This window comes from Pithys albifrons, chromosome 5, assembly GCF_047495875.1.
Source record: "Pithys albifrons albifrons isolate INPA30051 chromosome 5, PitAlb_v1, whole genome shotgun sequence".
Classification (NCBI taxonomy): domain Eukaryota; kingdom Metazoa; phylum Chordata; class Aves; order Passeriformes; family Thamnophilidae; genus Pithys; species Pithys albifrons.
In genome coordinates this window covers 52,700,458-52,723,364 of record NC_092462.1, presented here as the reverse complement: position 1 = coordinate 52,723,364, position 22,907 = coordinate 52,700,458, and the positions used below count along the sequence as shown (strand labels likewise).

The 22,907-nt window shown below is 42.8% G+C and overlaps 1 protein-coding gene across 6 annotated transcripts in view; it reads left to right on the top strand.

Moving 5' to 3' along the window:
- The window catches only part of TBC1D1 (TBC1 domain family member 1), a 111,055-nt gene that overhangs the window by 29,976 nt on the left and 58,172 nt on the right, over positions 1–22,907 (top strand). The window contains exon 1 of one of the 6 annotated variants that reach the window (XM_071556653.1): positions 264–486. The exons of the other annotated variants lie outside the window; for them this stretch is intronic. Coding sequence (XP_071412754.1) covers positions 457–486 — 30 coding nt within the window. The 5' untranslated portion in view covers positions 264–456. Of the gene's footprint in view, positions 1–263; positions 487–22,907 lie in introns of those variants that run through there. 6 annotated transcript variants of the gene reach the window in all.

The window sequence follows — 22,907 nt, the reverse complement described above, 5'->3', positions numbered from 1 at the left end:
TCCCAGAAAGTTTTAGTTACGAATCCTGTCGTCAGGGCTGAATTACGTGGACAGACAAGGCGTCGCGGCCGCGGGCGGTTGTCTGCGTTCCCGGGCGCGCTGCCGGAGGGCGAGCCCACTCCCTTCCCGAGCCCGCTCCCTTCCCGCCCGCCGGGAATGAGTGCCCCGGCGGAGGCGGAGCGCGGCGGGGGCGGGACGCGGCCCCGGTCCCGGCCCCGGCCCTTCCTTTCCTTTGCTTCCCTTCCCGCGCCGCAGTACCGCGGCTCAGCTGGCGCCGCCACGGGCAGCGTCCCCGGCGCGGCGAGCTCGCAGTCCCGCCGGCTGGTGCTCGGTGGGGGCCGCGGGGAGCCTTTGGGAGGCCGGGCGAGCTGGCTGGCTGGCTCCCCTCCCGGCCCATGAGGCGGCGGGAGCGGCGGAGAGGAGCGGCCGGAGCCGGGAATCGCCGGAGCCCGTAGGATGTCACCATTGTTCAGCTGGGTGGCCAAGGTAGGCGGCGCGGCGCCCGCCGCCGTCCGAGCTCGGGAAGTAAAGTCCAGTCTTATGAGTTTGCAGATGTTCGCGTGTAATTTCAAGGCAAGTCAATCATCTCTGAGAAGGGAACAGAGCCCTGCTGCAATGATCAGTCAGGGAAAAGGAGAAGCACTGAAAGTGAACAGTGAAATCAAACTGCTATCAGATGTGGCTTTGGTTGAGGGGTTAGAAACGAAGCTGCGGGTCTGACCGACTAGTTCTACCTTATTGCGGATCTACAAAAGGGGAGAGCTGTAACTAAAACGGCACAGAAGGCCTGATCTTGCTGCCTGTTGAAGTCTAACGCTACTTGTGTACTCTGGAGGATGTGCAACAGCACTCCCACTGTTTGTTTTGGACTTTTTTCGTGGTTTTCGTCATACTCTGAATTTATGAAGAAGAATAAGTTATCTTTTAGTGGGAGACATACTTGTATGACAACGCATGTGTCGTGTTGGGTTCTTCACCTGTGTGTCTAGGGCTTCAGTAGGACTTTGTACCGTAACTGTGAAACTACGTATGGATGCAAAGCAGCAGAGATGGTTGAAGAAATCTTGAATATAGTTTTGAACTGATGTTTAAAAAAAAATTCAAAGTAACAGTCACTTTAAATTTAAAATAAGCTGTAAATGATATTCTGTCACAATAGAAAGTGTAGAAGAGGACAAGTGTGTGAAGCACTATGTTGACCAGAGAGACCTGGGGGTTCCTTGGAGGAATTAGATAGGGAAAAAACACTTTATCATAATACTGCTAGACTGAAGATAGTAAGAGGAAATGCCTGATTTGTGACTGTGTAGCCTTTCTTCAGAATCTCAGATAGAAAGATTTCCTCTATTCTATCTTGAAAGGAGTCTGCTGAATTTTAGACATACCCTGGAAAATCTTCTTCTTTCCACTTGTCTTTTTTTCTCTGTTTAAACAGCTGTCAAAGTAGCTGTTGTTAAAGTAGTTACTCTCTTGTCATCACTCTGGCTCTGTCTTGTGCATGACATAAAACCTGATTTGACATGTTATCTGAGGGAATGTTCTGTGTCGAGTCTTATAAATGTGCCAGTCTCCTGTACAGGTGTCTGCTGTCAAAAGATGTGTGATGCCATTGAGTACATACCTCAAGGATGCCACCACGGGGTGGCCCATTTCCCCCTCCTTGTTCTCTTGTCAACTGGACAAAGCAGCTGGGCAGAGAGGAGTTAGTCTTGGAGGCAGTCAGAACTTGTAGCACAGGGAGTTGGCTGCATTTTTAGGGAAACAGAAGCTCTTGCAGAAACACACCTATGACTGCTTTCAGGAGTGCTTTCTGGGCTTTCAGAACTAATTACTTCAATGCTGGTTCCTCACAAGTGTTTAGTTTTATTCTTTTAATGGCCGTTAATTGTCAGCACTAATTTGAGAGGAAAAGCAAAGCAGCGTACTTAGAAATATAAAATGAGGCTTGCTAACAGAGAAAGCTTTCCTGCCTGCCAAAATCTGAACAGTAAAAATGTAGGAACTACTGCTGTGGGCTTTCAACACAAATGTAATCCTTTCCAGTTTTTGTAAGACGGTGGCCCCTTCCAAAATCCGGGTTGACTGTGGGATGGGGTGGGGAGGAAACTGACCCCCTCAAAACAAAGCTGCCCCCTTGCATCTGTTTCTTAAAAATGAATAACCCTTTAAGTAATGTCAGTGTTTAGTCTCACCGTGCAAGTCCCCAGGCCTGCAGATAGTTACATGTGAAGTAATGTACCCCCATGTGCTATAAAATTGGTCCCTAGTGTTTGTATAGACATTACCTTTTAATATGTCTTTGTTACAGATTTTTACATCCAGTTTTCCCCAGCTTGTCTCCTGTCTACATGCAGGCTCCTTGGGGATGAGTTTTGCAGGGCTGCCAGGCTGGGTCATGGGGCCCATTCTGGGCTGGTGGATAAAGCCCTGCTTGAGTATTACATGGGCGGGTGTTGCCCCCATTGGCCTTAAGGATGCTGGCTAAAAGACTGAATGGTGACTCTGCAGATAATTCTAAAGTAATGACTTGGTTTAGTCTCCTAAAAATATTTAAAATAAAAATAATAGTTATACCTGTTTTTCTTGCACAGTTTAATACAAAGTCAGACAACTGACTTAAGGGAAATCTTTGATTAAGCACCTAAAAGCAGTTGCCTGAAAGTGTATACTAAGTTTGCACTGTTGTGAGTAGAAAGTACAGTCATGCTTGCAGATACACAAAGACTATTTATATTCAGCATAGATCACTGAAGTAACTGTTACTAAAAGAAAAGTAATTATTGTGGAGTCAAAAAATACCAAAGCTTTCAGTTTCAAAAAAAAAAGATAAGATGTAGATTTTTAGATTCGTGGTGAACTTGCACATCATTAATTCATTAGTAGGAGATAATAGTTATAAGTGTTAAGAGTAATTTTATTTCTGTTTTCATCATATTTAATACTGCTTTAGTTTTTTTAAAAAAAGATTAGTATTAGTGGTTTACAAATTACTTAATTTTATAATGCAAGTTACTATTCAGAAGCAACTTGACTGAAACCACAGTTAAAAAATTCGATGCTGAAGAAATAGAAACAGTTCTTAGCATAATAAATTGTATCAATAGAGAATTTGAGTAAATGTGTCCTCAGATTTTCAGCTAGTAATGCAACTTATACACAGTGTGTCTTTCTAGATAAACGAAAAGAGTACAATGTATAGTTTAACGGCTGTGTTTTGCTTCAGGTTGTTTTGTCTAAAGGATTAGAAGCCAACAAGGAACCAGTATAGAAAATAACTAAGGTAAAATGCAAAGCAAGGTTACATTATTGAATCAAGGTTTCTTCTATTATGGTTTTACTGGTAGGGATATATCCACCCTGGTCAGCTGCCTAAAATCTGCAGGACAGTAGGTGGGAAGGAGACACTCCCAGTTCCCTCCTGAGGGGAACTGAGAGCAATGGCCTGAGGAACCTCCAAGAATGTGCCACCAGCACTGGCAGAAAAGGGTGGGTTTGCAGTGTAGCTGTCTGCAGCTGGCTTGACTAATCTTGGACCTTGGGTTGAGAAGCTGATAATGTGGATTTCTGCTATGAAAATCAGATTTTAGGGTGTATTCACAATAGATGTTCTGAAATTCCCAATAGCAAAACAAGAAGTAAGTTTTTGTTCATTTTTTTCACCAAGGATAGCTGAGTTGGAATGGCCTGTGAGCTTTATTCAGTTTGAGAAGCACTCAAGTTCACAAAGAAAGTTTCTATGCTATTCAGCACAGCAGGGCTTGGTTACTTGATTTGTGCCATGAAACACTACTGAAGAAGTAATTATAAAAATATTGGAAATACCACTTATATTTCTTATAATCCTAATATAGCTTTACATATTGTGTTAGAATTGATATTGCTGATGTTTTGCCATTATTCCTACTATTTGCTGTATAACAGAGTGCCTAGTAGACCTCTGCGGGAGCATGAATGGGAGTAACAATACACTTTACTTAGTTTAGGTCAGAAGCTATAAATGAAATTAATTTCCCTTCTGCAAGAGAATGAAATGGAGTGGGAGACTGAAAATCAAGAGGGCCAAGAAATCACCTCCTGCTTTCCTTTTAAAGACTGTTCTGAATGGATGTTGTTGGCTTTTTTGCTGGTCAGTTTTGGGGTGTATCAGACTTATTTATGAGAATGTTTTTCTCTGGCTAAAGTCATATGCCTCTTTGCTTTATTCACCAGAGCTCCTAGCAAAGACTTTTGGACATCTTTAGTCCTTTAGTGAATGACTTACATTTATGCCAAATAAATCAAGGTTTGGTCTCTTAAGGAGCCTTCATAACCAGGCATTTTAACACTGGCTAAAGACAAAAAACTTAGATGTTTTTAAACCTATTTTACTTTTAAGCCCATATTACTCATATGATGACAAATTATTTGGGTAGGTGAATAAATGGTGGCGGTATCCTATGGGGTACAACCCTCGTCTGTGTTAGTACGTTTACCCTGATAGTCCTTTTTGTAAAGAAATTTGAAACTTGGACACTGTATCAAGAATCAAGGTGTTAATAAAGAGCTAGCACCAGGAAAGAGTTGGGAATCACTGAGGGGGGAAGGCTCAAATTCTGCAGTTTCATTTGTGGAAGAATCTCGTTGAAGACATGGATGCTGTGGGTAGGGTTGAAGGGACAGACCCTCACTTGTCTCCCAGGCTGGATGCCAGCAATACAGCAAAGAGAAAGTGCAGATTTCTGCCAGAGCTCGGTTTTGGTGCCCAAGTTTGCATAATGCCTCTGTCAGAGAACACTACATTGCTGCTCAGTGTGATTCTCTAGGTCAGTTTATGTTGGGGTGAAATGTTGTTACCAATGGACAGCTTTCAGATAAATGCAGATTATCACAAAATGCCAAGCAGTTTAAGTGTACTGTTTTCTGTATGCCAGTCACTCACCACCTTCCCCTGCGGGGGCCTGGTGATGACTGAGGAATATGCACTCAGCATTTGAAATTAAGTCAGTCCTGTGGTAAAACCCTTCTGTTACTCAGCAGTTAAGTTCCCTTTGGAGCTGTTCACTTTTTTCACCATCCTTCCATTTCTTTTTCTGCATGCCAGGCCTGAACTGCACCTGCTCTGCTTAGATGTTCCCTGTTTGGCAGGAGAGGGTCAGAATACAGTCTGGCTCACACAGCTTCTTTGTGGGCGGACAGGTATAGTAGGGCAGTGTCCTCTGCATTTGTAAGGTACATTCGGGGTGCTTAGTAAGGAGTAGAGCATTGCATGGAGAAATTCCAGGCCATGTAGATTGCAATTTACCAAGGCTTTTCTCTTGAATCATTTATGCCTTTCTGAATTAATTTCTCATGAGTATCTTCTTTCAGGTGCATGTTGACCTTCAGATTTAAGAAGCCAAGCCCGATAAGGTAGCTGAGCTTGCTCTTTTGTACAGGTTCTGCTCTCTGCAATTCAAAACAGAACTTTCAGCCTCTGGTCAAAAACTGTTTGCTTTCCTTTGCTGAAAAGCTCTTTGGAAATTGGTGCTAGCTGTCTTCATGTGGTTAACATGTTTTGGCCCAACCAGTAGGGAAAATACCAGTAAATCCTGCAGGATCAGGTTAAAATCCAGGTCCTGTCAGAGATGGACAGTACAGCTAAAGGGTTTTTTCTGGATTTTTTGCTATATATATACATGTGTCTGCAGCACCACAGTCTAACTTTATTTGCTTTACATTTGATAATCTAAATTTCAGTTTCACATCATATCCTGCTTTTTTGAAAGGCTACTGCAATGAAACAGTCTTTTACATGCACTAGAGATGTTTCTGAGTACACAAAAGCAGCAGTTTGGCTCTGGATTCCCTAAGTAGAAATATCTTTAGGGAAAAGTCAAGCAAAGCACATCTTTCTTCAGAGATCAAATTACAGAACTGCAGAAAAATTTGTAATTTCCATTGTGCTCAATATAGAAGCTGCAGCATTTCTGAGAAACCTCTGCTGTTAAAGGGATGTTGAGACTTTTTTACTGTGCAAACTAATAAATGTTTTAAATATTTTAAAATAAAAATATTCAAAAGACTTCTTTGAGTTGAAGAAGCTCAGTTGTGTATGGTGTACAGAGATTGACAAATGACTTAAGACTAAATCCTCAAAAAAACCCACTGTTAATTGAATTATAGCTTGGCTATTTTTTTTTTACATTAGAAACCTTTACTGCTCACCTGTTCAAGCTGAAATACGTATGGGTGGCAATGACTGAGAGTAAAAAAGTCTCAGCTTCCATTTTGTTAGTATTTTATGTATCAATAAGGATATACAAAATCTGTCAAGAAATACTAGTTTGTATGGGGAGGTGAGGCAATAGAGCTGGAAAGGGCAGCTGGAACTCAAAGAGCAGAAGCTGAGGCAAGGAATGACATTAGCTACTGTGTGTGGTTTTATTACTGAGTTGTCTGAATTGTTTTCAGTTATCCTTACTTTTTAATCAAGTTATAATAACAAATCCTGATATGAATTAATGCAAAAGTACAAAATTTTAATAGGAAAGTTTTAAAGTAGGACCTTTCTGGAAGGCACGATTTGCTTAGTGAGAAGCAAGAGGGAGGTTCAGGCACCTTTACCCTGTTGCAGTGGGCTAGAGCATAACAACAGGGTTTCTGCCCCCTCTTTTCTCTTGTGCCTGCCTCCAAGTTCCCAAAAGGCCAGGCCAGTATTCTCAGATTTGTAGGAATCTGAAATCCAGTTTACAGCAAAAAGAGCTAGAAATCTTAAACAGCAAACCTTGGTCAACAAAGGCTGAGAGAAAATCCATCACCAAGAACAGAGGAGGCTTGGTAATGCTCAACTTGAGCTGTTTCGTGCCTTAGCATAAGAAAAGAGTCTAGAATGAATGTTATCAGACATGTTGTAATCCCCTGCTATCTTCCCTCCATAAATTCTTGAAATTACCATAACCCTTCCTACCTATTAGCATATGTCTCCCTGAAACCTTAAAAAGTGGTCAAGTGTTCAATAAAGTATTCCAGTTTTCTTCCCCATAAGCTGGGATCCTGTAGTTTTTTGACCTTCACACAGATTAGCTGGCTAGGTGTCTGAAATCTGCAGTTATTAGCCTGGGTGAAATCCCCTGTAAGTTGCATCCACATTCATAAGCGACATACAGCATCAGGTTGTTCAAGGGGAACTGCTGATGCTGAGGACAGGTGTTGTTTCTCACCCAGGGAACCAATTTTTACTTTGAACTGGCCCTAATTTGCTGCCATGAACCAAATGCCTGTTTGCAGTGAAATGCATCAGAAAATGAAGGTTAGAGTTTAGTTCTATTTAAATGGATGACAATTCTAGTGCTTGAAGACAGCTCCACAATGCAGTCTGTCACACAAGTGGATTGGGAGAATCCACTCAAACCCATTTCTGGTTCAAAATAAAATCATGCTGTAGTCATACCTATGTTATACTTGAGAATCCAGTTAGAGAAGCAGGACATACAGCATATAAACAGCTTTAGAGTGGATGGCCCTGATACAAAAAATGGGGTCCATCAGAGGAATTTTGTTTTATTGGAATGTTAGCCTTTTGTTTACTGCTTAGTGAGAATTTCGGGCCTGAGATTATCCGAAATTTCTGTTGACTAGACTTCTGTCTGTCACTAACTGAAGAGAGTAAAAACGTTTATTGTAGTCCATTCTCAGGTCAGTGTGCATGTAAGCACATGTTGATGGTCACATTTTAAAAACAAAACAAAATTATTCATGATGAAGTATTCTTCCCAATTCAAAAGTTGCTGGCTTTGGACATGTGAATATTTCTCTTTATACCTTTACATCGCCATCACTATAATCAAAAACACAGGTTTTTTTCCAGGGGGAATCTTGAATATGCAGCACCCAAACAGGATTTTCAGGTACAGATATTCTGTGAAATTGCAGGTTTAGGGAGAAGAGACTGCTTGTGCCTAGTTACACAGGCATACTCCCAGCTAATGAAAATGGCAAAGCTGAGCTAAACTAAACAGCTCTTTTTCAATCAAACATTTTGGGGGGTTTGTGTATTTATTTCAAGGAGCTCTGTACCTCAGTATTGTCCTAGTTCTTAACAGCTGCCTCTCTATATTTACTGAACCATTGGTCTGCTACTGTAGTACCAATGAGGTAGACCCACTGAAGCCGTTGTCATGGAAATTTGGATGGTTAGCACTAAATGTTTCATGCTGGTTTTGTTTCTTTTCAACTTTTATAGCTTTCCAATCCCCTAAGTCATGGAAAGGGGGATTTGTAGAAGTGCTTTGGAGTTTTAGACCATTGTATACAAGAGGCCTTTAAAACTCTGGTGGTAGTTACCCAGAACATGAACCAAAAATATGTGCGGGAATTTCAGATTTTGGGTAAGTTCCACAGGAATATAACCCATAGAATTTATCATTCTGTGGAAGCAACATTTCTGCTTGACATGCAGTCATCAAAGGTGAACTTCTGTAGACTTGAGAAATATGTTTATTTATATGTGAACACAGTTCGTGCAGGTGGTGGTATTTTGTTTATGAACTGCAGAATCATATGAAAAATATTTATTGTAGGTTGTTACAATTCAGTCAGCTTTTTTCCCTCTGGTATTTCTAAGGATTCAGTAATACTTCCACGAATGTTTAAGAAACAACAAAACAGGCCCAGTCCGCTTGTATCTTAGGTGTGGCTGCAATAACAGCAGTCCCCGGTGCTGACATAATTTGCAGGGTGAAGAAGTTGGCATAAAAAGGAGCCTTTCCTAGAAGTATTTTTTGTTCCCTTCTTACTTGCTTTCCTTCAGCTACTCTCTTAGTGTACCACATAGAGCATCATTCAGGTATGCCATTCCAGCTTCTCATGGAGATTCTGTAGGTCTGTGCATCTGTGTTTTAGAAAGGTTGAACAAACACCACCTTCTTTTGGGTTTCATCACTGAATGTTTAATTATAGAATGTTTTGGAAATATTGTGAAGGTCAGAATTCAGTTGCTTTGAAAGTAGCGTGACAATGTGAACTGTCCAGCTTAGCTGCAATTCACTGTTTGGTCAGGCTGATTTATATGTTTCTAAGGAAACACAGCTTTAGTTTCAGGGGAGTGGAAGAACAGAAAAGAATAATGGAAAATTTACTCTTGAAAGAGACTGGGTAGGCTTAAAATAGCAATTTCATAACCCAGAAAAGAGAACAGATTCAGAATTTATGTGTTTGTATTGTTGTGATGGAATAGCGTCATGTCTCGGTTTGAGGGGAAAAACCAAAATGTTTTACCCACAAGCAGGGGAGGGGCCTCCTCCTCAATAATCACACCACTCTTTATCAAATTTAAGAAAAGGAATTTTAATACAAGAAGGATAACTGCTATATATATATATATATATGTAAACAGACTAGTGCAACCCACTTCCCCAACACCATAAGAGGAAAAAAAAAAAAAAAAACAACAACAACAAAACCCAGCAGGTTTTCCTCCGGGAGAAAAGGTTATACTTAAGTGTCCTTGTCACAGCCCGCTGGCTGCAGAGTGAGTTTCAGTCCCTCTCCAGCGAAACAGACGAGCAGTGGGCTTTCAGATGGACTCAGTCTCTTTCCCCTTGTGTTCCCCGTCCAAGAAGCAGAAAAGGTACGAGCGACCAGCAGCAAATCCAAGGCAGGTAGCAGCACGGCAGGAAAAAGTAATCCGAAGTAGGCAGCGGCAAGACAGCCAGGGAAAACCCCAGCAGTAACCAGCAGGGCAGCCTGCCTCCTTGGAGCCCCCACTCCCCCGTTCCGCCGAGCCAAGACTGAGCAGAATATCCAAAAAAAACCAAAAGAGACAAACCTGCCCCCACCCCAGCGATCCCAGTTAACTACTTCTTTTGTCAACCGCTGGCCTGGGCAGTTAAGTGGCAGGGGAGAGAATTTACATAATAATCCCAAACTACAACATTATCCACCCCTAAATTCTCTTCCATGCCGATACTCTACATTAAACTTAAATTTTCTTTCAAATAATTAAGTGTTTACAAATACAGTAATATGAGTCGTTTACCCAGAGATAAGTTCCCCTTGAGGTACACATCGTGTCTCTCCATCTTCCTGCATCACCCACCAGGTGGAACCAGATCCTTGAGCAAAGACAACCCCACGAATGGGTTTGCCTTTGCCTGAGGCAGGGTTGATCCAGACTGTTTTCCCTAGCATACCTCTCAGGTGTATTACAGGGACTTTGTCTCCATCTACAGTGTGAAGGGGTTCTGATTGGGCAGGGCCGGCTCGATTGACAGAGCCTCTAGTGTTGACTAGCCATGTAGCCTTTGCTAAGTGTTGATCCCAGTGTTTGAAAGTCCCTCCACCCAACGCCTTTAAAGTGGTTTTCAACAGTCCATTACACCGCTCAACTTTCCCGGCAGCTGGTGCATGGTAGGGGATATGATACACCCACTCAATGCCATGTTCTCTCGCCCAGGTAGCAACTAAGCTGTTTTTGAAATGAGTTCCATTATCTGACTCAATTCGTTCTGGGGTGCCATGTCGCCACAGCACTTGTTTTTCCAGGCCTAGGATGGTGTTCCGAGCAGTGGCGTGAGGCACTGGGTGTGTCTCCAGCCACCCTGTGGTTGCTTCCACCATGGTGAGCACATAGCGCTTGCCTTGGCGGGTCTGTGGCAGTGTGATGTAGTCAACCTGCCAGGCCTCCCCGTACTTATACTTATCCCAGCGTCCACCATACCACAGGGGCTTCACTCTCTTAGCCTGCTTAATGGCAGCACATGTCTCACAGTCGTGGATAACCTGAGAGATAATGTCCATGGTTAAATCCACCCCTCGGTCTCGTGCCCATTTATAAGTGGCATCTCTGCCCTGATGGCCCGAGGCATCATGGGCCCATCGAGCCAAGAACAGCTCTCCCTTGTGCTGCCAGTCCAGATCTGTCTGTGATACTTTCACTTGCGCAGCTCGGTCTGCCTGTTGGTTGTTGAGATGTTCCTCATTGGCCCGATTTTTGGGCACGTGTGCGTCTACGTGGCGGACTCTCACAATCAGCTTCTCTACTCGGGTGGCAATATCTTGCCATATATCGGCAGCCCAGATGGGTTTCCCTCTGCGTTTCCAATTGGTTTTCTTCCATCGGTCTAACCATCCCCAGAGAGCATTGGCCACCATCCATGAGTCGGTGTAGAGGTAAAGCTTTGGCCATTTCTCTCGTTCAGCAATGTCCAGGGCCAACTGCACGGCTTTAAGCTCTGCAAACTGACTCGACCCACCTTCTCCTTCAGTAGCTTCTGCAACTTGTCGTGTGGGACTCCATACAGCTGCTTTCCATTTGCGATTAGTCCCTACAATGCGACAGGAGCCATCAGTGAAGAGGGCGTAGCGTATTTCCTCTTTTGGCAATTGATTGTATGGTGGAGCTTCTTCCGCACGTGTCACCTGCTCTTCCTCTTCATCTGCTAGACCAAAATTTTCACCTTCAGGCCAGTTTGTGATGATTTCCAGGATCCCAGGGCGATTTGATTTTCCTATACGGGCGCGCTGCGTAATCAGGGCAATCCACTTGCTCCAGGTAGCATCAGTGGCGTGATGTGTAGAGGCAGCCTGTCCTGACAACATCCACTTCAGCACTGGTAGTCGAGGTGCCAGAAACAGCTGTGCTTCTGTGCCAATCACCTCTGAGGCGGCTTGGACTCCTTCATAGGCGGCTAGGATCTCTTTCTCTGTGGGGGTATAGTTGGCTTCAGATCCTCTGTAGCCTCGGCTCCAGAATCCAAGTGGTCGGCCTCGAGTCTCACCAGGCACCTTCTGCCAAAGGCTCCAAGACAGGCCATTATTCCCGGCGGCGGAGTAGAGCATGTTCTGTACGTCTGGTCCTGTCCTGACTGGTCCAAGGGCTACAGCCTGAGCAATCTCATGCTTGATCTGGTCAAAGGCTTGTTGCTGCTCAGGGCCCCAGTGGAAATCATTCTTCTTACGGGTTACCAAGTAGAGAGGGCTTACGATCTGACTGTATGCTGGGATATGCATCCTCCAGAACCCTATGGCACCCAGGAAGGCTTGTGTTTCCTTTTTGCTGGTAGGTGGAGACATTGCTGTGATCTTATTGATGACTTCTGTTGGAATCTGACGGCGTCCATCCTGCCACTTCACTCCCAGGAACTGGATCTCTTGGGCTGGTCCCTTAACCTTACTCCGTTTGATGGCAAAGCCAGCTCCCAAAAGGATCTGGATGATTTTCTCTCCTTTCTGAAAAACCTCTTCTGCTGTGTCCCCCCACACAATGATGTCATCAATGTATTGCAGGTGTTCTGGAGCCTCACCCTTCTCCAGTGCAGTCTGGATCAGTCCATGACAGATGGTGGGACTGTGTTTCCACCCCTGGGGTAGTCGGTTCCAGGTGTACTGCACGCCCCTCCAGGTGAAAGCAAACTGTGGCCTGCACTCTGGTGCCAGAGGAATGGAGAAGAACGCATTAGCAATGTCAATAGTGGCATACCACTTTGCTGCCCTGGACTCCAGTTCATACTGGAGCTCCAGCATGTCCGGCACAGCGGCACTCAGCGGTGGGGTAACTTCATTCAAGCCACGATAGTCCACAGTCAATCTCCATTCTCCATCAGACTTATGCACAGGCCAGATGGGGCTGTTGAAGGGTGAGTGGGTTTTGCTGACCACCCCTTGGCTCTCCAGTTCACGGATCATCTTATGGATGGGGATCACAGCATCACGGTTCGTTCGGTATTGCCGACGGTGCACTGTCGTGGTGGCAATTGGCACTTGCTGTTCCTCAACTTTCAACAGTCCAACAGCAGAAGGACTTTCTGAGAGACCTGGCAATGAGTTCAATTGTTCAATCCCTTCTGTCTGTACAGTGGCTATTCCAAAAGCCCATCTATGCCCCTTTGGGTCCTTAAAATATCCATTCCTGAGGTAGTCAATGCCCAGGATACATGGGGCGGCTGGACCAGTCACAATGGGGTGTTTCTGCCAATCTCTCCCTGTCAAGCTCACTTCAGCTTCTAGCACAGTCAACTCTTGAGATCCCCCTGTCACCCCAGAAATAGAAATAGTTTCTGAGCCCACATGTCCTGATGGCATTAATGTGCATTGAGCGCCAGTATCAACCAAAGCCTTATACTTTTGTGGGTCTGATGTACCAGGCCATCGAATCCACACAGTCCAATAGACACGGTTGTCCCGTGCCTCTACCTGGCTAGAGGCAGGGCCCCTCTAACACTGATCCTGGTCATAGCGGTCAGAACCTTTTCTCGATGAGTACACCTGGGAGGTGCCCTCCTGTGGGTCAGATTCTTGCCCGTGGGAAACTGGGACTGCACTTACTCTCACTGACCTTCTTCCATTCTCCTTCAGTTCTTGTACTCGGGCTGCAAGGGCACGGGTGGGTTTCCCATCCCACCGTCCCATGTCTTCTCCATGTTTGGCCAGGAAGTACCACATCTCAGTTCGTGAGGTCTGTCCACTTCCTCTGGCTGGGGGGCGTCTGGCTCTGACTTCAGAGGTTCTCATTCGCACTGGTGCCACTTGGAGACTTTCCCTAATTTCCTCTCTGATCGCTTTTACCTCTGCAGGCAGCGTCTTGAGACTCTCAACCAATGTCTCTACAGCAGAAATACGGGCCTGCATTGGGCTGTGGGTCATGCTTTCATATATCCGGAGCTTATTTGCTACTGCGCCCACTGTTTCATGGTTCTCTTCCCTATACATGGATGCCAGGAAATCGGTGTATTCAGCTGGCCCCGAGCGTGAAAGGTCCCACCACATATGTGGTGTGCATCTGACCTTGTCAGGGTCATTATTGGCTTGCCCACCTCTTCCAAAAAGCACGTCCATCATTGCCATCTCCCTCAGACGTAAAATTCCTTCTTCCATCGTCTTCCAAGTCTTCCTAATATGATGTTCCTGCAGGATTTCTCTATAAACAAACTTCTCTCTTACACTCGTTAGAAGTCGTGCCCAGAGTGAAAGGGGCTTTGATTCCCTCACGAACACCTGTTCAATAGCCACGTCCTGGGCCAGAGCCCCCAAAAACCTGGCTTCAGCACCATCCAGTTGTAAGGTTTCACCCATAAGGTCCCAAACTCGGATCAACCAAGTCAGGATGGGCTCACCCGGGTGTCGAGCAATGTCTTTCCGCAAACTACGGAGATTATCAAATGACAATGACTCAGTGATAATCTCAGGCTCTGGGTCTGCTTGCTGTGGAGGTGCAGCAGCCCCCTCATCGTCTGCTGGATGGTCTAATTTGGTCTTATATTTCCTTTTCTGAATAGGGGCAACTTCCATAGGCTTGGCCTGTCCTCCTGGTTTAGCCTCATCCTTTTCTCCCTTCACTGTGGCATCAGGGGTTTTATTCTCTCGCTTTTCCCCCTTCACTGGGCTAGGTTTCTGAATGCATTCTGGAAAAACCCTGGCCCTACCTTCAAACATTCTGTAAGCTGCAGGGATACAACCCTGCAGAAAAACCATAAAGAGCAAGATATCTCTGGCATCCAGGGAGAATTTAAACATCTCAAAAGCTGTTGTAGCAGACTTGAATGGGGAATGGACAAAGGGTTGGGAGAAGAGATTCCCCTTTGTTCCTTCCCAAGGGTCCGTACTATTATCACTGAATCCCCAGAGGTAGCAGCTTAGGTTGCGGCAGGAAAACAGCCTGGAGAACACCACCCACATGACATCCAAAGGCATCGAATTCATGGCACCATAAATCCAGAGTAAGAACTCAATAATAATTGCGGCTATTTGAGTTTTGCTCATTGATTTGTTGATAAGACTTAAACCTGCCGCTCCTTTTGGCATGAATTTGTACCAACAAAAAGCCAATATATTATACAGGATGGTCCTGATGAACTCTAAGCTCAAGACCCACATGGTGCCACAAAATAGCAGTTATCCTTCTTTGTTTACAAGCCCCACACGTTGGGCGCCAAGAAATGTCTCGGTTTGAGGGGAAAAACCAAAATGTTTTACCCACAAGCAGGGGAGGGGCCTCCTCCTCAATAATCACACCACTCTTTATCAAATTTAAGAAAAGGAATTTTAATACAAGAAGGATAACTGCTATATATATATATATATATGTAAACAGACTAGTGCAACCCACTTCCCCAACACCATAAGAGGAAAAAAAAAAAAAAAAACAACAACAACAAAACCCAGCAGGTTTTCCTCCGGGAGAAAAGGTTATACTTAAGTGTCCTTGTCACAGCCCGCTGGCTGCAGAGTGAGTTTCAGTCCCTCTCCAGCGAAACAGACGAGCAGTGGGCTTTCAGATGGACTCAGTCTCTTTCCCCTTGTGTTCCCCGTCCAAGAAGCAGAAAAGGTACGAGCGACCAGCAGCAAATCCAAGGCAGGTAGCAGCACGGCAGGAAAAAGTAATCCGAAGTAGGCAGCGGCAAGACAGCCAGGGAAAACCCCAGCAGTAACCAGCAGGGCAGCCTGCCTCCTTGGAGCCCCCACTCCCCCGTTCCGCCGAGCCAAGACTGAGCAGAATATCCAAAAAAAACCAAAAGAGACAAACCTGCCCCCACCCCAGCGATCCCAGTTAACTACTTCTTTTGTCAACCGCTGGCCTGGGCAGTTAAGTGGCAGGGGAGAGAATTTACATAATAATCCCAAACTACAACACGTCATTACTATTTGCAACTTCTTACTGTATCTTTTCAATGATGGGTGATTTTTTTGGCATTGCTTTCTTACAGAGGAATAAAAACAATTTTGAGAATGAGACTCAAGTTAATGAAGTTCCCTGAATTTCTTCTCTTGTTATTCATCAGTTGCATCATTAGTAATTCTAAACTCCTGTCAAGCATCATGGTACTGGTTACTGTTATTATGACATTTATTTAAATAAACAAGATCATGCAGGTAAAAGATCTGACTGCAGCTTTAGAGAAATGTTGTAATACTGTACTATGGCTAATGGAGAAGGAACAGAAGGATGAATTTCAGTTGTTACGGTTTAGTTACTAGTGTTGTCCTAGAAGAGCACAGGTTCCAATCAGATAGGAGTGCCTGCTTAGGACAGGTGAACTGCGTAGTGCTAAACTGAGCTGACCAAAACAAAGTCTGCACAGCCTACAGGTCTATAGATCTGATACTGTAGGTCTGTAGTGAATTTGATGCAGGACATAAATATGAGAGTTCTTCAGCAGGGAGAACCATCATGACGTTTTCATAGTCTGGAGGCACTGCTGACATCTCTTCTTGCTTCTTCTTAGGTACTTCTGGAGTGGCACCTTGGCTTGGCTCTCAGATGGCTTTCAGTAGCGATCTCATAGCTTCATTTGTCTTGATGACACCTTTTATCTGTGTTTTGACAACTTTTCCTCATTTAGGACTGAATGTGCAGCTTTATTTAAAAAGGCCAGTGTAGTATCTGGGTTTTGTGTAGGGGCATGCAAGTTCCTATTGACTGTCAACACAAGGAGCATGCTTGGCTGCTCAGTGACAGTTAACCTGGGGACAGAACAGCCAATGCAATGCCACCATTTAAGTTAAGAAATGAGATCTCATTAAGATGCCCAGAATCATGAATAAGTGAGTAGTATTGTGAAGGATGGTATCGCAGGGCTGCCAGCCACAGGATAGCTATTCCATAATCCTTTTTTGCAGCTGATCCATTCCTACCATCCATGATGGCATTTGCAGTGAAATACTGGCCTTCAGGCAGTCTGGAAGTGAACAGCATGTTTTCCACACTGATTGACTTCCTTTCAATACACTGTTAAATAATATTTTCATATATCTAGTATCCCATCTGTTTTTTCTTTCTTACCTCACTTTTATGGCATGCTAAGTACCTAATGCAGACATCATGAGTGACTTTTAGAGACACCTGATAAAAAGATTTGTGGAACAACTATTCTACAAAAGCATCTTTTTTCCAAACTTTTGCTTTTTTTCATGCAAGTTTTTTGTCAAATCTGGATCTGAGAGGAATAATAGAAAACAGTGAGGTTGAACTTTTCACCTACTGTAAAATTTTAAGACAGTTTTATCTTCTAACAGGAGGAAAGCATGTCTAGTTCATCTGTCATCAGAAACTGGAAACACTGAGCTTTTAGGACAATATTGGATCCTTGACTCTTTGGAGGTAAAATTGGCAACTTGCCTACTTAATGGAAAGGATCTTGAGTAAACAGCTTGCTCTTCCCTATTCTGCTCAACACCATTACTTTCCTTAGGATATTTTGCATTTACTGGAAGCTATCAATGTAATGTGTTTTGCACTAACATCGGTAACAGTTCAGCAAGTATTCCAACAGAGTTAAACATGACCTATCCTATTGTAGCTAGATTTCTTCACAAAAAGATGAATAATTTTAATTCAAATTACATGATCAATGTTTTCATGTGAATAGTCCTTAGTGAATCGTAGGAGGTCAGTAAGCTTCCTCAGAGTAATTAGTTTCAAAATTCAGTCTAATTCTGTAGGTTTCCTCCATTTGCTTCTTATGTAATAAGGGTCATGCTAGAAGTTTAAGGCTCTCTAGGTGTATTGTTCTTCCTTCTCTTCCATGATATTGAGTACACTGTACATTAAGAATGCCTGATAGAAATCAGTAGCTCGAAACTTGAACTTAATAAAACTCTAAATTATTCTATGTCAGTATCTTAAGATGTGTAGGTATTTCTAAAATGACTGTTCATGTAGGAATCAAAGGCTGACAAATACACTATGTTGAAAGTTAATTTTCAGAAATAAATATATTGTTATCTTGAGTGCTCTACAGTGTATTTTAGGGAAAAAAAAGAGAAAAAGTAGTATCAACTACAGATGTAATTTCATTCAAGTATGTAGTTATTTGACAGATTTGAATAATCCTTTTAGACCTTCTGATGAGAAGCCTTCACTAAGAGACATATCTTAGACAAAAGCCACCATAACTCAAAAAGCCCTAGACATAAGAAAGCATTTGTTTTACACCTGAAAAGAACAAAAGCTAGTGAACTAAATAACTGGTTTTTTTAAGTAAAAGGCAGAGTAGGTGTCAGGGGATGTTTAGCCATTACTATTGCATCCTTTTCTGTTAGTTGGCTTGAGGCAGGTGTAATCTACTACTACTTGACAAAGTAGCAAATGTGCTCATCCACAAGCAAATTAGTTCACCAGGATTTCATACCAGTCAAGCAGAATGCTGGAAAAAACTGATGAGCTTCTGCACTCCAGGTCCATTGGGGCCTTCAGCATTTTACTGTTCAAGTAAGATTCTTCCCATTAAAAACATTGTCTGTCCCTGTGTGTGCTGGTTTGTAAACCAGTGGGAGAAATGAACCCAACTCAAGACAGATTACAATAAATACAATGATACAGAGAAAAATTGGTTTTAACCCACAAAAACCCCCAGAAGTATAACCTGGCACACTGGGGCATGAACAGAATGGTGTTCGTTAGTCCCTGTGCTGAGTGCCTCGTGGTCCCCCTGAGTCTAAAGTAAAAGGAAAGGAAAACCTCTTGGTGAGGATGATGGTCACAGTCTTCTTGAGAGTGGCAGTTGCAGTCCTGCTGTGGTTCTGGTCCTCCTCTGGATCCCACAAGGGGTACCAGAAGACCCAAACCTCCAAGATTATATATGCTCAGGTTCAGATGGGAATGCCCCGTACCTCCCCCAAGGTGGGGAGTTCCACAATGGGTGATTTAACTCTGTAAGTCATGAGATACTTTTGGAATCTTTGATGGCCTAGGTCATTGCAACTGCCTGTTGTGCCAGTCCCTAGTGGCTCATTAGTAGACATGACCCCTCAGGCTGGGTGTGAAGTTACTAATGCCTTCCTGGAGGGGAGTTCTCCTGGCTGAGTCACTGGTGTGAAGATAGAAACATTCCCATGCTTCACAGGATTATTTAACACCCAGCTTGTAGCCTGAGGTGCCAGGTGTGCCCTGGGCAGCTGCTGCACACGATCCATTATTAACAGTTCATCAGAAATCACAGAGAGGGTGTGGAATACACAATTTTGGTTATACCCACACAGCGGTAAACTTGTCCTAGACGATGCAACTAGGACACTGTGCCTCCCACAGCAGCTCTAGGAAGAAGGGCCATGGGGCTGTCCATTTGCTCAGGATGTCCGTCCGTTGTGTTGTCAAAGTAAAAGAAATGGTGTTTTATTCTCTTACAGGTAAAGCTAAGTTACACATCACATCAACAAAAAGCATTTATAGATTGACTTCCCCCTCTACCTTCCCCCATGAAAACCTCAAAATAAATTTTGTGGGGAGTGGGATTTTGACACACATTTGGGTTAGCTGTCAAGAAGGTCATGTCAGAAATAACCTCAGTTGTAATGAGGACACATATCACAAATGGAGTTTTCCTCCTTTCTTGTTTGGAGTTGGATATTGATAAAAAGGACAGAAGAACTTCAGGCTTTATGTAATTTGAAAGGAAATTGTATTAATTTCTGTCTGTTTTGCTAGCCCCTATTTTGTCAGTTGTGATATTTTGACAACAATTTTGGTAACTGTGTCAGAAGCCTGAGAGCAAAGGAGAGAGCCTGTATCCTAATTTACAAATGAAATTAACTGATGAATATTTTTTCCCCAAAAACCTGTTCTTAGTAACTAATTTGCTATTTTAAATCATATTATTACCTTTCAGTTATAAAAGACAACAAAACACAACGTATTTCCCACCTTCAATATAAAACCAAACCAAAAACGAACTCTTGCCCTGAAAGCTTTCAAACATTATTGCTGTCTTTTTCCATTTATAACTGTCTAAGAATAGGCTTCCTTCTATTTCCCACCCATAGCCTTCAGCAAGTCTCAGGCCTGTCTCAATCCTTTGAAGGGAATTGCTTGCATTTCCATCCTACACCCCTCCCAGAAAAAAAGGATTTAACCTCTGTGAATAATGAGTGAGCACAGATATTTCTAGTTATTATTTGACAACTCCTTGTTGAGTAGTTACCTTGTAAAATGTGAGCCAGGAACCCTGTAGGTATGGCCAGCAACTACTTTTACATCTTGAAGTACCGCTTTTATTTGAGAAATTGTGTCAAAAGAAAGCTTTGAAACAAAATATGGAGAAGATAACACTATGAGGATGCATTATTTCAAGTATCTTTTGACTTATTCCACAGTTGTTGTTTATAAGTTTATGATACTGAATGGAAAAGCAGATAAAGCTTTACAAGATGAAAATAAATGATGGGGGTTTCTTTGTTTTTGGGAGAGTTTTGTAGTTTTTTAAGGAAAGGAAGGGGCGGGGGAAGTACAAATTAGTGAACACCATATAATAAGCCCATCACATATAGGGCAGAGTATACTGATGTTCCTCCCAAAAGCAGAGCCAGTCAGGTGTTCTTGCATTTGGAGGTGTACTAAAAGCCTATGGAGACTTTGTCAACTGCAGTTTGGTTTTGGATTGTGCATTTACATGGACAGGGGTCCAAAAGTAAGCAGCAATCTGGGACATGGTGGTTTATTTATGGAGAGTAGCCAGGTTTTGTTGTATTTCAGGCTTCAAGTAACATATGTCATGAGACCATGTGAAAGAAACTCTCAAAATGTATCTGCAACATATTGCATCTCTACTGGGGAGGAAGCACCACCACAAAATAGACAAGTCTAATTTCACTAGAACACTGAGTACAATTATGTTCTATTTCTGAGCTTGTTTACAATACTCTATAAACAGATTCTGCAAATATTCTTTTGTTTTTCAAAAGGAAAGAAACCTTTTTGTGCCTCTTAAAATTGCATGGATGCTCTCACACTCACATGACTTTGTAAAGGCTGGGGAGTCATGAGGAAGGTTCTCGAGCTGAGATTTGTCTGTAATAGTAAAAGGAATGTGATACTGTGAAAGTGGCATACAGTATGCATTACATCAGCCTGCAGTACTTAGCAATCTTCTGGAGGCAGCACTTGACATGTGTGGAAAGACTAGTCCCCTTTACAGCTTTTTACACTATTATGTAAACTGTAAGAGTATGTATTGGCTTCATGGAGCTCCACTCTTTGACACTCTGTGTGTCAAAGTCATCACAGAGGAGTAGTGGCACTTATCCACCATACTCCAAGTCAAAAAGAGCTGTATTTATACAGATTACTTTCTTCTGTCCCACATAGAATATCCTTTGAATTTTGGTGCAGTCAGATTCATACTGTTATCAGCCTCTTAACACATTCCTGCAAAATTTTAGTCTTAGCTTTATCACTCTCACATCCCTTTCTCTCTATAATGCCAATCAAACCTTACTAAGCTAACCACGCCCACAAGCAGACACATGTATGATTGTTTTTCCTTTCATAGGTCCATGGCAATATTGAGCCAATAAGCTCCCCCTTATCAGGGCTGAAACACCTCTGTCTTGCCTTTGCAGGTCTGATTTCACAGTCCTTCCTAAGCTGAACACCTGCACTATGGTTAGTCCTGCTGGCTGCTACCCTGGCCACCCCTCCTGGCCCTCTGGTTGTGCCCAACTTATTCTCCTTTTCAAAAGACATTCATGAGTTCCCTGGTTAAATGAGACTCAGTGCATATTATGTACTGTAGAGAGAAATGAACTAGACCAATGTGTGTGGATGGTGAAGCTGCCAAAAGTAGCACAGTACATTGTTGTTTAATGAGCAGTGAGCCTACAGCAGCAAAATTTTGAATCATATGTGTTTAAGAGTGAAGTCATGAAAGGTGAACTGTCTTTCTGTGCACCTGCCAATCCTAAGTACTTAGGGAGCTCTTGGTAAGAATGTCACTTTAGTTCTACTTGTGGTGCATTCATGGCGCACAGGAAAACTGACAGGAGCTTGCAAAGATGGTCAACACCAAGAACTGTAAGAATTATAAACTTTCTGCTGCTCTGAATTAAATCTGGATTTGAAAGTGGCTTTGTGGGAGGAATAAAAGTAAACAAATACCAAAGGAAGAAAGCTCATAATTAAAGTATTCCATAGAACTGTTGATTAAGGGTCAAGAGGGTGAAAATTTTTAAAACAAGAACTGAAGTTAATGACTGGAAGGAGTCAGCAAGGTAAAGGAGGCTGTACAGCGGTCTCCAAGCAAGATAATAGAAGAAAAAAAACCTCTGTAAAGACACGTGAGATAAGATCTGAATATAAAAGGCCTTTCACTTAAGTGGAATTAAACTGCATAAGTTTGTAACCCTCTTCTGTCTTGAATTTCTGCTAATGCCTGGGAATAAGGAAATTCTCATTTTGAATTTGTATTTGGAACTGTGCTGGCTGTGACCCCAGTGCTTCATTTAAGTTTGAAGTTGGATCTAACTAGAAAGTTTGCCTTACTTTATGTGGTAGTCTGTACCATCAGAGGTCCCTTCCAGATGCAATTATTCTGTGATTCTGAAACGGGAAATTGTGTAGTATTTCAATTTAAAAGAAAAATAATCCCAGTAGAATATATTCAGTAAAATGCTTTGGGTTTAAAAATGCCGAACTTTAAATCTATTGAGTGGAAATAAGTGTCCAAGAAACCAGCTGACCACTAGTTCGTGTTTAAGGAGTGATAAGGACAGAAAGTGTTGATCTGTGCTCATTACTGCACAGCTGTTTTGCTAGAAGTGTGCTGAAAACAGACCAACTGCTTTTTGCTACATATCAAACTACTGAAATCAAAGATTTTATGCAGTCTTTTTAAAAATGGAAATAAACTCTTTGCTGCATCATCTTTTAAATATGTTGTGTATGCTTAAAAAATATTTTCCTTTCTTCTGCTGCACTACTTTTACAAAGTATCCCATGACTGTAAATACCTTTTGGGTGACCAAAATATTTGTCTGTCCTGATACAACTAGATAGCTTCTCTCACTGTTATGTTGCTGTGGACCCTATTTTTTCTGTAGCACTCCTCTAGTAAAAGAGAGAAGGAAAGGTATTAACAGCAAACAGTATATTAGACTTCTTGACGTACTTTATTGAGCCTGCTATGGTCAGAAAAAAAGGCAAGTAAAAATGCTTAAAAACCATTTAGATGTCCTCTTACACC